The sequence below is a fragment of the Porites lutea genome, chromosome 6 (assembly GCF_958299795.1).
Source record: "Porites lutea chromosome 6, jaPorLute2.1, whole genome shotgun sequence".
NCBI classification, from domain to species: Eukaryota; Metazoa; Cnidaria; class Anthozoa; order Scleractinia; family Poritidae; genus Porites; species Porites lutea.
Window position 1 is genome coordinate 10,488,778 of NC_133206.1, and position 17,500 is coordinate 10,506,277.

The 17,500-nt window shown below is 37.9% G+C and overlaps 2 protein-coding genes and 1 pseudogene across 2 annotated transcripts in view; 1 reads left to right on the forward strand and 2 right to left on the reverse strand.

The window, feature by feature from the left end:
• The window catches only part of LOC140941868 (uncharacterized), a 13,209-nt gene extending 11,852 nt beyond the window's left edge, over positions 1 to 1,357 (forward strand). Inside the window, exons 3-4 of the mRNA XM_073390876.1 lie at positions 1 to 53; positions 1,326 to 1,357. The exon at positions 1 to 53 is cut by the window's left edge and continues 262 nt beyond it. Of these exons, the coding sequence (XP_073246977.1) occupies positions 1 to 53; positions 1,326 to 1,357 (85 nt within the window). The remainder of the gene's footprint in view (positions 54 to 1,325) is intronic.
• Positions 1,358 to 6,528: 5,171 nt separating this feature from the next.
• Positions 6,529 to 9,743, reverse strand: LOC140941869 (uncharacterized; annotated as a pseudogene).
• Positions 9,744 to 10,925: 1,182 nt separating this feature from the next.
• LOC140940330 (dual specificity mitogen-activated protein kinase kinase 4-like) overlaps positions 10,926 to 17,500 on the reverse strand; it is a 7,828-nt gene continuing 1,253 nt past the window's right edge. The window contains exons 3-11 of the mRNA XM_073389269.1: positions 17,391 to 17,445; positions 16,475 to 16,588; positions 15,480 to 15,599; positions 15,206 to 15,325; positions 14,628 to 14,679; positions 14,244 to 14,371; positions 13,850 to 13,930; positions 13,490 to 13,638; positions 10,926 to 12,448 (exon numbers count right to left, since the gene is read on the reverse strand). Coding sequence (XP_073245370.1) covers positions 12,292 to 12,448; positions 13,490 to 13,638; positions 13,850 to 13,930; positions 14,244 to 14,371; positions 14,628 to 14,679; positions 15,206 to 15,325; positions 15,480 to 15,599; positions 16,475 to 16,588; positions 17,391 to 17,445 — 976 coding nt within the window. The 3' untranslated portion in view covers positions 10,926 to 12,291. The remainder of the gene's footprint in view (positions 12,449 to 13,489; positions 13,639 to 13,849; positions 13,931 to 14,243; positions 14,372 to 14,627; positions 14,680 to 15,205; positions 15,326 to 15,479; positions 15,600 to 16,474; positions 16,589 to 17,390; positions 17,446 to 17,500) is intronic.

Below are 17,500 nucleotides of genomic sequence, written 5' to 3' on the forward strand. Positions count from 1 at the left end.
CCTGGGAGAATACAATCAAGCCAAAGCACTGACTATTGAAAAAAAGATTTTTGGTGAAGATCATGCTGGTGTAGCAACAAGTTACAACAACTTGGCATCAGTGTATGAACGCCTGGGAGAATACAATCAAGCCAAAGAACTTCAGGAAAAAGTACTGACTATCTTCAAAAAGATTTTTGGTGAAGATCATGCCGCTGTAACAACAAGTTACAACAAGTTGGCATCAGTGTATGAACGCCTGGGAGAATACAATCAAGCCAAAGAACTTCACGAAAAAGCACTGACTATTAAAAAAAAGATTTTTGGTAAAGATCATGCCGCTGTAGCAACAAGTTATAACAACTTGGCAGTAGTGTACGAACGCCTGGGAGAATACAATCAAGCCAAAGAACTTGACGGAAAAGCACTGATATTTCGCAAAAAGATTTTTGGTGAAGATCATGCCGATGTAGCAACATGTTACAACAACTTGGCTTTAGTGTATGAACGCCTGGGAGAATACAATCAAGCCAAAGAACTTCACGAAAAAGCACTGACTATTTATAAAAAGATTTTTGGTGAAGATCATGCCGATGTAGCAACAAGTTACAACAACTTGGCATCCGTGTATGAACGCCTGGGAGAATACAATGAAGTCAAAGAACTTGACCATAAAGCACTGACTATTAAAAAAAAGATTTTTGGTGAAGATCATGCTGCTGTAGCAACAAGTTACAACAACTTGGCATTAGTGTATGAACGCCTGGGAGAATACAATCAAGCCAAAGAACTTGAGGAAAAAGTACTGACTAATTACAAAAAGATTTTTGGTGAAGATCATGCCGCTGTAACAACAAGTTACAACAAGTTGGCATCAGTTTATGAACGCCTGGGAGAATACAATCAAGCCAAAGAACTTCACGAACAAGATCTGATTATTAGCAAAAAGATTTTTGGTCAAGATCAGGCCGATGTAGCAACAAGTTATAACAACTTGGCATTAGTGTATGAACGCCTGGGAGAATACAATCAAGCCAAGGAAGTTCAAGAAAAAGCACTGATAATTCGCAAAAAGATTTTTGGTGAAGATCATGCCGATGTAGCAACAGTTTATAACAACTTGGCATTAGTGTACGAACGCCTGGGAGAATACAATCAAGCCAAAGAACTTCGCGAAAAAGCACTGACAATTACGAAACAAATTTTCGGTGAAGATCATAAGCATGTAGAAAGAATTCGTAGTGAGTTGACAGTAGTAAACAAACAGCTTGTAAGCAGTCGAGCTGAAGATCGGCACTAGAAAGCATGTTGTTTGATGCTATAAATTGTCTTAATTGGCAATTTAGGTTGCGTAGCAGTCGCTTCTGCCGCCTTTTAGCCAAATAAGGTTATTCCTTTTCTTTCCCGCTCGTTCCCTCTGTTTCTATTTTGTGCTCCTTGTTATGTTCCTTGCCCTCACGCGTCTGGTGTGCTTTTCCCACTTAGCTAAAAAATGAAATGCCTTGGAAACGACTGCTACGCATGAAAGAGAGTTGGAGGGTCCGCAATAAGTTATTCGGTATCCGAGATCTGGCTTATTCTTAGGCTGGGATACTGAATTTTAAGAAAATTGGAGAGGGAGATGCGGAATTGTAATATTACTAGCTCGCTATAAACCAACCTCGTCTCCAGGGCCTTTCCCTCAAAAATTGGGTGGGGCGGGAAAAGGCCCTGGCATCGGCTGGTCACGTGTCCCCTAGTACACCCTAAAAAACCTGGGTGTAATAAATTAGCGCTATGCGAAAAGCTAAAATTATGCGTAACCTCACAGCGCGCGATCTTGAGCGACCTTTTATATCTACGAAAAGTTTTACACGATTTTCTTCTTGTCACAGATACTGGCTATTGTAATTTTTTGCTTTCCTCCGATTTCTATGAAGGGGAAAGCGAGTGGTAACCGTTTATCGAAGCTTACTGTCGAAATAGGCCATTTCCGAGTTCCAAAATCGCTATTTCAAAACGAGGCTAAAAGCAATACCCAGTTCTTGTGAAAATAAGTTTTATTTGGGTGAGAATCAAAAACCACTTTCATATCAATGGCTTAGCACCTAGCCTCGCTTTGAAACAGAGGCTAGGGGCAACTCGGAAATGGTTTAGCGGCGAGCCGAGGACTACTTCAGAGCGGAAAAACGTAATGAGCATGCGTGAACTTAATGCCCAGGCTCTGGCGGCAAATTTGAAAACAATGGCGGGCTTTTAACTTTTTTCCTGCAAAACAAAAAATGCTTCCCCACCAATCCTGGTAAGTATCAAAATGTTTACCTCGAAATTAGCAACCTATGATAACAGCCTCCTCATATCTAATCTTTTTATAAAAATATCTTTTATTAAAATGGACTTAAACGCCATTAATTTCCACGCGCTGTGCTGCAAAATTGCGTGCGAAGGTCCGTAACGCATTCTCGGTGAGTACCCCGGTGACGTCACAGCTCATGGTAGAGTCCAGGAATGACCGAGCCGAAAACGCATGGGGACTACAATATTCCGGACTGTTTATACAGCCACGATGAGCAATATCTTTCATGACATACATAAAAGGTTTTCTTTTTTTCGTGAGTATGGGATACCAGTTCTCTTCAACAACATTTCCCGATATCTCTTGTCATTAATTAAATCGCTAAGTTTCGTATCCCGTTTATAGGCAACCTCGTCCCCAGGGCTTTTCCCTTAAAAAAATGGGTGGGGCGGGAAAAGGCCCTGGCATCGGCTGGTCACGTGCACAGCCTAAATATTCCTGAGAAGCTAATTTATCTGCAACCCGCTGGTTTTGCGCTGACAGAAGTCGAACTGAGCAACAATGGAAAATAATAACATCGCGAACTATGTCAATATGTTCGCGTCAGTGTGCGATTCAAAAGCTAAAGATCCAGTTAATTGCGTATTATTCAAATGCTACAAGTTTATGAAAGGACGTACGTAAATATGTCAAATGCTTCAGAGTTGAGATAAGCTGTTATCGAGTAGTACTTCGACTGAAATTCATCGTGACTGTGGAATTACTGTACGATCAAGCGGAAAGTGATTTTGTCCAATGTCAAACAAAAATGCGGGCCTTTGCCTCCAGGATCTGCAGTGAATTTAAACAAATTGAACTTAATTGAAATAGAATTGTTCATCAAAATGCTTTATGTTACGCGGGTAATCTTTTAGAGGACGGGTAGCTTGCAAACTAAACTGAACGCAGGGTTGTCGGAACAGCAACAAGAAGATTTATTCCAAAATGAACGTAGTTTCAAAGAAGTAAAACTCCACAACAGCACGTAACTCGTTAAACTTACACGGCAACCGCCAACTTCAATTAACTTGATGAACTTAGGGAAAGTTCATTTAATATGACAAGGGGAGGGGATGAAGATATTGAAACTCGAAGCTTGAAATTTTAGCAGCCCCCCTCGCTAGCGGTTCAATTTTTTAGGAGCCCCCTCCTTGGTAGTCGAAAAAATTTCAGAGCCCCCCCCTCCTCCTTCAATTTCTTTGCTCCCCTGAAAAAAGATCGCTGGACTGTATTAAATATATTTACCGTTATTGTCTTCAATGGTTTATACTATGACAAACTTGAGATACAGTTGTGATACAATTTTCTAAAGCATTTTTAGGATGAACAAGAGTGTAATAATTACTGAGACTACATTTGTTATATCTGTAAACCACGTGATATAGCTGAGTTGCACAGGTCATTAAATTGTTGAGTTGAAAACCATCCGATCTGTATGATGATGTCATGTGTTGGTTTTGAAGTATACAAATTTTCGGAGCCCCCCCTCCTAGCGCAACAATTTTTTCAGAGCCCCCCCTTCGGGTGTCTAAAAATTTTCGGAGCCCCCCCTCAATATCTTCATCCCCCCCTTGCCATATTAAATGAACTTTCCCTTACTGACGGCCTCCGCCAACTTGAATAAACACTGCTTTCGTCACACTTGACTAAACACGACTAACGTCGAACTCTCCTCGTTTGTGAAAACTAGTTAAAACTTAACTCGGGCTCGCCTACTTATATACTTTTTCAATAAGATTCTAGAACTTTACAAATAGTCTAATTATAGAAAGATTACAAAATATACCGCTTTAGGAACGCTTACGCAAGATCCTAAAATAAACAAACTACGAACTCTCGCGAAGCTTCTAGAAAGTCACGCTAGTCACGCAATACAATTTTTCGTAACACTTTATTAACAACAACAATAAGCTTTATTTGCATGACCATGACAAAGTATTACAGTATTGCAAAAGCTACTTGAAATTACTCATTGATTCCTTGTAAATTAAATATTTAAAATAATTTGAAACTTATTAATCATTGTTTTTCTAACCATCAGTAGGATTATTTATTCCGGAGATAAGTTTGTCTCTCAATTCAAAGCAAGTTGATATAAATGAAATTAATTGGATGTTAATAAAATAGTCAGTAGAACTCATCAGATGTGATTGTAAGGACTCATGTGATTGTAGTCTCAGAAACGGTATTTTAGGTTCTAGTTTAGAGAAGAACATATCTCTTATCGAAGAAAAACTTGGACAATCTGATAAAAAGTGAGTTTCATCTTCAATTCTGTTACAATTGCAGAGACTGCATAACCTTTCGTCACGTGGTAGATTGTCGTATCTACCTGTCTCAATCCTTAGTTTGTGACTGCTTATTCTCAGTTTCACTAATGTTTTCCTAGAAGGGTTCTTTCTTGTTAAATCTAGGAAGACAGAAGGGCTATAATTCGTTTTGATTTTATAATAAAAGTTAAGTTTTTGTGAATGTTGAAGGGTATGATTCCAGTAAGTGATATATTTCTTTTGCATAAGATCTACATATTGCTTAATTTTACATTTATTCAGTAAATTACAATTAAAGCCTGGGAAATCATGGTAGTCAGTCATCTTCTTAAGACTGGAGTAAAAATTATTTTGACCACTATGATAAAGGTCAACAGATATTTTTAAAGATTGTTTAACTATAGAATTTTCATCTTTTTCTTGGAGATAGTTTAAGTAATTAAGTATCTTGTTATTTATATCAATGATCAGAGGGAATCTGCCAAGTTCAGATCTGCATGCAACATTGGATGACTTGTTATGGACTTCTAAATATCGTTTACAGAAGTGTAAATGAGTTTTTTCGATTCCGGAGTTATCCCATGACTTAAAATCTGATTTCACAAAGGCACCCCAAACTTCACTATTGTAAGTTAAAATCGGTGAGATCATTGTGTCAAAAACTTTATTTGAAGGGAGGGTTTCAGTTTACCAAAATCAGCGTGGCGTCTTAGACTAAATAGAGCATGAAGGGCTTTTTGTCGAAGGTGTTCAAGTGAGAGTGTAAAATTTCCGGGAGACGAGATGCGAGTCCCTAAGTAAGTATAGTCTTTTACAATGTCTATCATTTCATTGCCTATGTGAAAAACATAATCACATTTTTTTGTGCCTTTTTGGAAAACCATTATTTTGGTTTTCTTGGGGTTAATTTTAAGCATCCAGGAGTTGCAATATGAAGACAATTTGTTCAGGCAATTTTGTAATCCTAGTTTCGATCGTGATAATATAATAAGGTCGTCAGCATAAAAAAGAGAATAATAATAATAATAATAATGTTTATTTCTTATATTGCGCAGTCTACCATGCGATAAAGATATGATCGAATGCGCATTACAACACTAAAATCTTAAAGTAATAAATGGCTAATCCAAATAATGATAATAATAATCATAATTTACAATTTTCGGAAAACAATAAAAGTAAAATATGAGTTAATAAAAGAACTAATAAAACGCTAATTTAAAAAGATGTGTCTTTAGTAAAACTTTAAAAATGTTCAATGATTGACATTGTCCAATTTCTAGAGGGAGTCGATTCCATACTTTGGGCGCGGCATTTTCAAACGCCCTATCCCCGAGTGTCTTTTTTGTTCTATAGGTATTGTCCATTAGGAGTATGCCCCGGTATGATCTCAACTGATACCGCGAGCTCTCTTTGATTTTTATCAAGTCTAAAAGATATTGTGGTGCGACGCCGTAAATAAATTTGTGAACTAGCATTTTGCTATCGTGAATTCTATTCTGTGGGTAACCGGAAGCCAGTGCAGGTTGATCAGGGATGGTGTGATAGGATCATACCTAGATATAGTACATACCAGCCGAGCTGCCGCGTTCTGCAGGCGTTGCAGCTTACCAAGATGAACAGCGGGCGTACCATATAATAGACCGTTACAATAGTCTAATCGTGACATTATAATAGCCTGTAAAATGGACTTCCTATTGTCATATGATAAATACTTTCTAATACGCCGGATGTTATGTAGATGGCAATAAATAGCCTGACATATGCTGTTAATATGTGTGGTCATATTCATGTTTGCATCAAACCAAGCACCCAGATTTCTAACAGAGTAAACAGCAGAAACCTTAGCCTCACCTACTTGCAAGTCACTTATCGTAACCTTATTTAACTGTGCGCGTGTACCTATAATAAGAAACTCGGTCTTAGCATCGTTCAGCCGAAGTTTGTCTTGGACCATCCAGGTTCTTATGTCCCTGATGCAAGCTTGTAAAGCGTCAACAGCATCCGTCTCAGTAGCAGAACCATCCGTCTTAAATGAGATATAGAGCTGAGTATCATCAGCGTATGCGTGAACGTTAGGGAGATGGGATTCAACAACATCGAAGAGCTTACTTGCGTACAACGTGAAGAGCAAGGGACCAAGACATGATCCTTGAGGTGCCCTTGAGGGAGATCAAAGTCACTCGAATAGCTCCCGTTAATAATCAGGATTCGCTGTTTCCTGCTTGATAAATACCAGTGAAACCATTTAAGATCGGTACCTGTAATTCCATACGTCACGTACAGGCGATTCACCAACACTTGGTGGTCAATCGTGTCGAATGCTGCACTCAGGTCTAGCAATACCAAGAGAGTAACTCGTTGATTGTCCATTGCAGCTAGTATGTCATTCTGTATCTTCAATAGGGCAGTCTCTGTGCTATGACCAAGTCGATAGGCTGACTGGAGGATGGGATACAAGCCCGACTGAGTAACGTGATCGGTTGTCTGATCATAAACTGCCCTTTCAACCAATTTAGAGAGGTATTGCAGATTACTCACAGGTCTTAAATTGGATAAGGAAGTCCCTTGCTTGGTCTTCTTCAGTCTTGGATCCACAAGGACCCTTTTCCAATCAGATGGAAAGTGTCCCAAGGAAAGTGAAGAATTCACGACATTAGTGATGATGGGGAGAAGCATATCGGACATGCCGACTACTAAACTGGTCGGCATAGGATCAAGTTGACAGCTTTTCTTCGATGATCTACTGACCAGCCTCCTTATATCTTCCACAGAGTACGTATTGAAATGATCAAGTTTCGTATCGCCTGTAAACACTTTATCCTTAGCCACCGCCCCAGGATGAAGAGTACACGCATCAAGCTCTGCCCGAATCTTTGCAATCTTACGGTCGCAAAAAACCGCCCGATATCGTTGGCTAAGATTGAGTTGTCCGTGTATTCTGGAAAACACAACTCATTCCTCGGAAGTAACGATGATCGAGTGGCCCTGAATAGCTTTCTTTGGTCTTCACTAATGTCGTTCACAAAGTCTGAGTAGAAAGCACGCTTAATCCGTGTACTTAAATAAGTAACGTGGTTCTTGAGTTTCTTGAATGCCAACAAATGTTCCTGTGATCGTGTTCTTCTCCATCTCCGTTCTGCTTTCCGGCGTCGCCTTTTTGCCTCAGCTATCTCACTGGTATACCAGGGTACCTTGGGCCTAGCCTGCACTGTTTTGGTTTTTAAAGGTGCGTGACGATCAAGAACTTGAGAGAGTGTAGTCGTGTAATCCTCTACAAGTACATCCAAGTCCAGTGGGGTGATGGGATCGCTATGACCTCGATCACATAGCTCTGTAAGTACTACATCGTCGAATTGAGTTTGGTGCCATGAGAATTGAGTTTGGTGCCATTTGGTAGCACAAACGGATCAGATAAAATATTGTTGAATGAAAAAGCTAGATCATTAACGTATAGGTTGAAGAGAAGAGGGCTTAAAATGCAGCCTTGACGCACACCTCTAGTGTATTGAAAAGGTTGTGTTTGGTTATGTCCAATCCTAATAGAACAGGTAGAGTTTGAGTATAAACTTTTTATGACTTTATAGAAGTTTCCTCGGACATTTATTTGTAACAGCTTGTATAAGAGTCCATCGTGCCACATTGAATCAAATGCTTTTCTAAAGTCCACAAAACATGCGTATACTTTCGTTTTGTGACAGTTAACGTATTTGTCAATTAATGTTCGTAGTGTAAGAACATGGTCAGCGGTTCGATTATTTGCTAAGAAACCTATTTGAGATTTATGAAGTATGTCACGCGACTGAATGTGCTTGAGAAGTCTATGATTGAGAATTGAGCAAAATAGTTTCCCAACACAACTAGAAATACAAATTCCTCGATAATTTGAGGGATCACTTTTAGTCCCACTTTTAAAAATTGGTGTTATAAGGCCACCGTACCATGTTTGAGGCATAGTGCCTGACGTCAGAACAGCGTTAAATAACTTTAGATAAATAGGCATTAGTTCATTTAAGCTGGATTTGATCATTTCATTTTTTATTCTATCTGAATACGAAGATTTTGTTGTTTTTGAGTTTGTTAGCGGCTGTGCGTATTTCGAGTTCAGTTATTAGGTAGTCCAAGGCATGCGATTGTGTTGTTGCGTCTTCTAATCTTGTTAACTCATCGATAATGGCTTCTTCAAGGTGTGAATTAAGAGGCTCGTTTGAGTGTAGTGACTGGAAGTGAGACAACCAACTTTCTTCTGAGATTGGCGGAGTACTAGTTTCCTTCATAGAATCTTCCATATATTTCAAGCAGTTCCAAAAATTTCGGCTGTTTGAGTTATCTATCATTTCTTGCAGTTCCGAAATCTTAGTATGATAGTATTCTTTTCTCTTCTGTTTCAGAACGTTTTTGTACTGTTTTAAGACAGTGTGATAGTTTTCCCTAAGCGTAATATTGAGAGGATCTCTGTGTTTTAGATTAGCAAGTTTCCTCAATTCGTGTCTCTGAAGACGACATTCTTTATCAAACCATTTTTTTGTTAGACAAAACATAAGATAATCTAGTATATCGTCTTTTAACGTTCTTAATTTTCAAACAATGTTTGCGGCTGTAAAAAGAATCCTTTCTACTGCATGGAGAGAAGAGTTTATGTGTTTGTCTGGCCTACTGTCAACAAGAAAATCATATATCATTCTCTATGTCACTTGTTTGCAGTGCTGTTTTAAATGTTTGTGATGAATCATTTTCCCATATAAACTGTTTGGGTAAACAAATTAATGTATCATTGGTATTTTCTGTAGCTTAGTGAGTATTTACCATAGTAATGTTAAGCCACTCGTCATTATTGGACTATGATCTGATAAACTTGACGGCTCTTTGACAACAAAATTCGCGATAGAGTGGAATAAGTCTTGGTCGCATATTGCATAGTCAACAACACTAACTCCTAATTTACCATGAAATGTTGGCCTTCCCAGCGAATCGCCACGGGATCTACCATTCATAATCGTTAGATCTGCACTCCTACATATTTCTAAAAGCCGTTTACCGTGGTTATTTAATTCGTTATCAAAGCTGTGTCGCTGAACGGCGCATAAGGAGAATTCAGATTGATCTTTTGTTATAATGGTGTTGCCCTCTTGACAGACATTGTCTGAGTATTTGCCTGTTCTAGAGTTGAAATCACCCATGAGAAAAATTGATCCAAAAGCCGAGAATTTCTCAATATCGTTTTCAAGTTCTTCAAATAGTTCAGGATAAAAGTAAATGGAATTTTGAGGTGGGATATATGTGCCACATACATAGATATCTTTTTCGGTTTTTGTATATATTCTTTGGCAATCTTAAACCATAGAAAATTCGGAGATTCTTTTTCCACTGAATCTCCGAATTTTATGGAGTCTGGTCTTAGTCTACCACCCGACCATGAAACAAACAAATCTCCGCGCGGTATGCAAGTCAGCCCTCCAGCCAGGAACGATGCAAAGTCGCCGATCTGAAACATTTGAAGACCTCTTATATCTTTACTCTTCCGAGGATAAGTACAAAGGATTTTCCTTATATTAAAGGGAAGATTGACCGATCGATTGGAATCAACTACACCTCTGTCAATTTTAAATGGACCCAAGTCTTTCTTTGTTACCAGTCGTTTGGTCGCAGAGGTCAATTAATTTTTTAAAAATACAGGTCATACAAGATAAGTCTAAACCAACGCGTGTCGAAATGATATGGCTGAGAGTTAAGGTGAATAGAACTAGGCTGTGTACGGCGGTCCACTTCGCAAGAAATGAAATAGAAGATCAGAAGAGTCGCGAAAACGGACTTTTCCAGTACAAACTCTATGCATGTACGATAGCATGTTTGTCATTTATATCGTTCTATACAAGTCTCTATAAACAGAAGTTTTACAAATGTTACCACTGACAAACGCGCGCACTGCAATAGGCCAGGTGCTTCGTGAACTCCCGAGCGGGAGGAACGGTTGTTTATTCGTTATAAACGTTCACTACCGTTTATAAAGGCGCGTTGTCAAAATTTGCTGGAGGATAAGGGGTAAAATCTGAATTTTCGGACATTGTCTAAGTCTCCCTGTCGTCGTTGAATCTTACTCGTTGTTGCAGGCCGAATTGACTCCAGCCAGCCTCTTTTCACGTTGAGGGTTTGGCTTCACAGACAGCGTTCTCAAACATTTTTTTCTTATCAAAATGCAGTCACTTTTCAATGTTACTGAGTCAAAGAAGGGGGGAGGAGTGGTAGCCTCCCACGCAGACGTTCTTTGACTTCACGCAGTCCTCGCCCCTCAGGGCAGGAACGCGTAACGAAACCTAACCCGAGAGGAGTGGGGGAAACACTTAAATGAAACAAGATGGTAATCAAAGATTTCAAATTTCTTTTATTATTATCATCACCATAGCTAACACAGTTTACACAAAACTCTTGAGAATCATCTCCGCTCTCGGTCTCTTGCTTAACTAAAAGCGTTACTAACTTGACTAACTCTGCTCTCACATTCAAGCTTTTCTACATATCCCTTAGAAATAAATAACAATTTTAATTAATTAAAACATGTCTTCGTAGGGTGATTGCCACATTTTTTGCGCAATATTCGGCGGAGAAAATTTACCGTCCTCAGTTTGTCCAAATAGATTACTATCAATAGTAATTTTACGCCTGTTTGCTACTTAATGGCTATATTCGAACTTCTTTAGTTAAACACTACGATTTCTAATATTACAGAGTACAAATAGGATTACACTGTACATACAAATGCAGTAATTTCCCACACTCGGTACAGAATATTCTTCACGAAAGATCAAAAATATACTCTTTAGGACATGTCACATTATTTTATCTGTATAAAACTTAAAGGGCAAGACTGACTACAGATTCCTTGAGAATAATAAAAGCTAAATCACTAAAGAAACTGTAAAAGGGAAAATTCTAGATGAAGTACTAATTAAAAGGAATATTTTTTTAATTCTACAATAAATTGACAAGCGGCAAAATATATAAAAAACAACTTATGGTCTACAGAACCACTGGCATACTTACATCACAGAAATTCCTAAGTTTCGGAGTTTCTGTTCATTAGCAAACAAGGTTCTTTCTAGCCCCGGAGAGCTTGCTAGTGGGCTATATTCTTTTACTTCCACTATTTTTTCAAGTTGACACTGAGATACATTTCAAATAGTGTAAGCAGAACAACTTCGCTAGCTAGTTTAAAAATCGTGACATTAAAGAAAAACCAAATGAACATTTCAGCAAGCGACTTATGGAGCAGTTTTAGCAACAATACACTTCCAACACTGCAAATATACAGGTAAGTAGTGCGAAGTAAATTCCATACATCACATTGTGTCAGTATGGTATTATAATCACCCGTAAAGCCAAGGCGGCCTCCTGTGTGCAATTGTAACCGTTGCAAATCAATTAAGGTTTCTTAGAAACTGCCCACCTACCCCTCTCCAAAGCCAACATTAACACTTACCTCTTGCTTAGGGCAAAATGTTGGCTCATGGGAGGAGAAGGTGGTCAGTTTGCCAGAAATCTATAATGATCTGGCAACACATGGTGAAAACTAATCAATACACAATGTACCTGCCTCCTGAAGCCAAAAAAATATATCAAAATTATTTAACACCACTTTTAGCTGCTAAGTGACTTTTACAATGTGCTCAAATGAGGCATTTACGTATTTACATCATTAAATCTGTGCAAAAATAGTTCGGTATAAAGACATCATATCTCTAATTTATCAAACTTTGGCAATGGCGCCTGCGCCAGAACTCCGCTGAGCCAGGATCCAACATCAACTTGTTTTTCCTCATACCTCAGGATAAAAGGATGCTTGAGTAACTCACGGTACTTGGGTCTTCTTGTAACATCTTTTGTCAAACTAGTTAAAAAAGAAAAATGAAAACAATTCTGAAATTAATGCAAGGTAATCAGAGTAAGGGGTTGTTCATGTGGAAGGGGCGAGATCCTAGCACCAGCAAGATCCTGGAGGGCAGTAGTCCTTTGCCCTACCCAACCTCCCCCCCTCCCCCCATCAGGTGGCAAGGCAAGAGAGAGTCTCTTGGAGGGTGGGGCAAAGAGACGGATGACATTTCAGGGCATCATCCTAGTACCATAAATTTTCTGTATTTATTTCAGTTTAAATGCAAAGGGTCGCACTTGTCCCTAGCACTAGGATCTTCCTATTTTTGTTATTGACACCCGCCATCTTTAATTCCTTCTCTACTTGGCAACCACACTGACAAAAATGTCTGCACATAAACTCAACGAAAAAGTGTTCCGCCTTCTAGGATCGTCCTCCCTCCATGTAAACAGCCCCTTAGGGAATGACAAAAGGAGAATTTTTTTGCTAGACTTAAACACAAAAAGGAGTGTTTGATAATGATAACCACACAATAGGAAGTGATAAATCAAACACAAGATAGAGTGTTTCCTTGAATATCAGACATTGAGAGAGCTACAAAATATGATGTGAAGTGGAGTATTTTTGGCAAACGTTGTAATGTTTACAAGATACTGTGATGAAACAATGGTTCGTGAATTTGAAGGAGAAATTAAGGAAGCAAAAATGGGGAGCTTTTCATGCAACGGTCGGGAATATGCCTTGATACTATAAGATAGCTGGTATTGTTGTTTACAGTGAAGTAGTCGAATACTATTTGAAAGCTCCCCCCCCCCCCACCCTCTTAAAAGCAGTAATTGAACAAAAGCCCAGTCGAGTCAACCCTGCTGACAACTCATCTGAATGGAAAATCTAGACTATGCTTCAATTATGCTATTAAGCTAAAGACCATGCTTTTAAGACTTGTGAACTAAGACAAATACTATGATGATGTAACTAAAGTTTATCTCACTAAAGACATAAGGAAAGAAGGAGCTTTAATTGTTGTGCAGGGAATTAATTTTTACTAAAAACAATTACCACATGTTGGTAAATGAAAGCATTTCATCTGAGAAATTTCTTCCATCCTCATTTGTCAGGCGAGGTGGGTCTCCTTTCACAACTTGGGTGAGCTGGTCAAAAACACTCTTCCACTTGGGATAGGGAAATTTTCCTGTGGCAACTTCAATCTGCAAAATAATCAAATCACTGTTAGTTAGATGAGAAACAGAATCCATGTGCACTGAATTGATATGGGCAAAAAAGTCAACAAAAGCAGTTCCTGTTAATAATGTGTGGTTTCCTATATCTTAGCTTGAAAACTGATATTACTAAAGATCTGAGCAATCTACGGAAAATAAGTTTTAGATGTAACTTGTATTGATTTTTCTTTTGACTTACCAGTGTTATACCAAAACTCCATACATCTGACCTGATATCATAACTTCCTTGTCTTGATGACATGGGATCTATTCTCTCCGGCTACATAAAGAATATTAAAAATCCAATACATTTCAGTTCAGCACACTACCTTCATTCTTTCTGACTCCTCCACTTTAATATCACTAATTTATTATTATGTAATTAGTACATGTACACATCCTTCCATCTAATCCTACAATACACAAAGCTTTCCCCAAAACTTTTTTCACTCAAATGAAGCCTAGTAAATTCCTAGCAAAAGAAATAAAGAGTGCAAGAAAAGCAAAAGAGGAGGGGAGGAGAGAAAGTGAAATGTCAAAGTCTTGACTGGCATTTGGGAGCAACATACTGGGTTTAAATTTCGTCCACATACCGCCATGTAGGGTTTACATCCAGCATCTCTAGTTTTTGCAATGGAGTCAACCAGTTGGCCACTGATGCCAAAGTCACACAACTTGATGTGTCCTTGAAGGTCTAAGAGAATGTTTGAAGGCTTTACATCTAAAGGAACAAACACAAGATGATGCTGTTGATCAGTGAAAGCTTGGATCTCAATTTTATTTTTTATCAGCAGTTTAAGGCCTCATTGGAATGAAATTTTCATTTTTAATTATGCCGCTGAACATGAACAGATTATTAAACACAATGAGAGAACACAAGTAAGCTACATACATAATCTTTCTTTAATATAGCTAGTACACAGTATTTACCAGGATGTCCTGACAACTACAGTGGAAATCCAAGGTCTTAAGCTTACCTCTATGAATAATATTCAATTTGGTTTTAAGGTAGTCCAGAGCTTTAACAACCTGAGAATTAAAAAAAAATTACCAGTGCTTTACTGAATGTAACTTGTTTATAATACATGTAGGGGAACTCTTTCACAGTAAAGATTGCACTACTATTGCCATAGTGTTGTATTTATTCATGTCATGTCAGAGGAGTAAAAAGAAAAGCTTAAACTGTATAATTATCTCCCCTTCAAGATTTTTGAACAAATTGAATAAACACATAAAACAGATGACAAAAACTTTGTTGAGAGACAATGGTAGATTATGATCGTCACAGTTAGAGAAAGAAAATAACCACCTCAATTTTTTCTCCCATTCTCTCTCCTAGTCATGCATGTTCTTTGATGCAATAACTTCATTTTTAGTAGAAAATCTGGCTGTCAGAAAAGTATTAATAATGTATGGCATCTCTCATTCTAAATAGCTGGACACTTTCTTCGCCTAGGATTTTTGTGTGTGGGAATATAAATCTCACACACATCTCAATACAGTAGTGTGTTCCTGTCAATGCTGCAAGGTTACAATAGTGAGAGGTGTAACTTACTGCTAAAGAAGTCATTCCTAAAATATCCTCAGGTATAGATTGTTGAATGACACCATAGAGATGACGGTAGCACTGGTCCAAAGATGTGTCCATTAGTTCCATACAAATCCAGGCATCACCCTACAAAAAGGTGGAAAAGCAAGATCAACTTAGAATATCAGTTTCCCCTTGGCTTCAGTGAGTGGCTAACTTCTGTGCTGCAACCATTCCCCTTTAGAGACAATAAAAGCCTGGTTTAAAAACAAATTAAGACAATACTTTTCGGTGTCATCACCTCAGTGAATAAGGCTCCATAAAACTTGACAATATACTTGCAGTCACTGCTGCGCATGACAACGTCCAGATCCATCAACAACTGTTTCTGTTCCTTCTCATCAACTGTTGAACGAATTCTCTGAAATCAACAAGAAATAATATAACATCAACCATGCTAGAGTATTAACATGGAGAAGTGTATTGACCATTTCTTTAAAAGAGTGGTAAAGGTACTGTCCAGTCACTAACATACGTTGTATGTGCTTTGTCCTTTTGCCCCAGTTGATCTGTTTTATATTTTAAGATCCTTACACACTAAAGGGAAATAAACATTCTTGGTAGAGAGATGTAATAGCCATGTGAAGAGCTTGGCATCTGTTTAAACTCTCACTCAAGTTGCTTCAAGATTACTGCACTTTGTGCAACAACATACGTGTAGTGATGACCAAACCACCAGTTACCAGGCTGATCCAAGTAAGAGATACTGTGTGTATCATAATTTATTGTGTTCATGTCTCACACCAATAGTATGTATTGGTGGTCTTGTCTCCTCAAATCATTAAGCTATCTCCTATATCCTTAGCTCTCCAGGATCCTTCTTCAGATCTTGGCCAAATCCAACAAACAAGCTTTCTTTGTTACTGTCAACTGTTACCGTCACCATACAAATGACTTGAACCAAAAGTAACTATGACAGAATGACTGGACAACCGACAATTTTACTAACAATAAATGACTGTTTAACTGTGACAATACAATGTACATAGATCGAATACGGCTTAACTGACAGATGACCAATAACATTGCAACTTAATTGACCTAACAGATCAATAACCATAGTTTAACACCATCAACTGATGTGATACACCTCACTTTGACTCTAAAGATGAATACCACATAGGTTGTCGAAATGTCAGTCACTGTCAACAACAGCCCTATTCAGGACTACGTTCACCCGGACGATCATACTCTATTAACTATTATTATTATTATTATTATTATTATTATTATTACCTTCACTGCCATGTAAGTATCACTTTCTTTGTGTAACATCTTATTCACTGTGCCATAAGCTCCTCTTCCAATCTCCCCATAGTCTGCCAGGTCCTCAGAAGAATACTCATAATTCTATTATAACGAAAAATAAATTTGGAGTAGCAATCCCATTAAATCAACTCAGGCTAACGTACATCCACACATTTGCTTAAGTATTTCACACTACATGTAAGTGGAGAACAATGATGTCAGTCTGTACTCAGTCATAATATAGTTACAGTTTGCATTCTACTATACTATACACTGGCTCTAAGTAACCCTAGGCCATCTCAGTCTTTTTATCCAATCTCATTCACACTGCAAAATTTTGTCCCAGTTCATTCACAAGGGTTTAGTTGAAAGTCAAGAATCACAAATCATGAGTATAAAGGTAATGAGTTTGTTCCTTGATCATACAACTATTGTGATTCTTATTAACTTCCTCTTGGTTCAAATTTTATTTTCCTTTCCTTTGTGCTTATCGTGCATACATGAAGGTTATGGTTCAATTTTGTCCTTGGTCTAAATTTTATCTCCCTTTGTTTAAACCTCATTATCGTTAATATTTAAGAGATATAGCCAAAATCAAAGAAAATTATTACAATATAAAACAAGGAAATAATTACTGTAAGCCACAACACAGACACTGCAAGTATGCACAAAAACAAAAGAAAAGAAACTAAACTTAGCTTGAACTTGAAAGATAAAATAATTATCATAATAACCACGATTGTAATACAGCATTAAAACTCATGTAAAACAACTACCATTAATTTTTGAAGGACATTTTATCCAGTATCAATGCTACATACATGCACATATAGCTTTGCGTAAGTCATTAGTACATGTACAAAAACTATGAAAACAAAATACAATAATTATTATAACCTTTTACCTTGTCAGGACCAAAAGACAGTTTTCCTACTGCTTTATGGGTTCTTAATCTTTCCCTGAAAAATAGCAAAAGGAAAAGATTATCACCAACTTCTTCTCTATTCATTATTA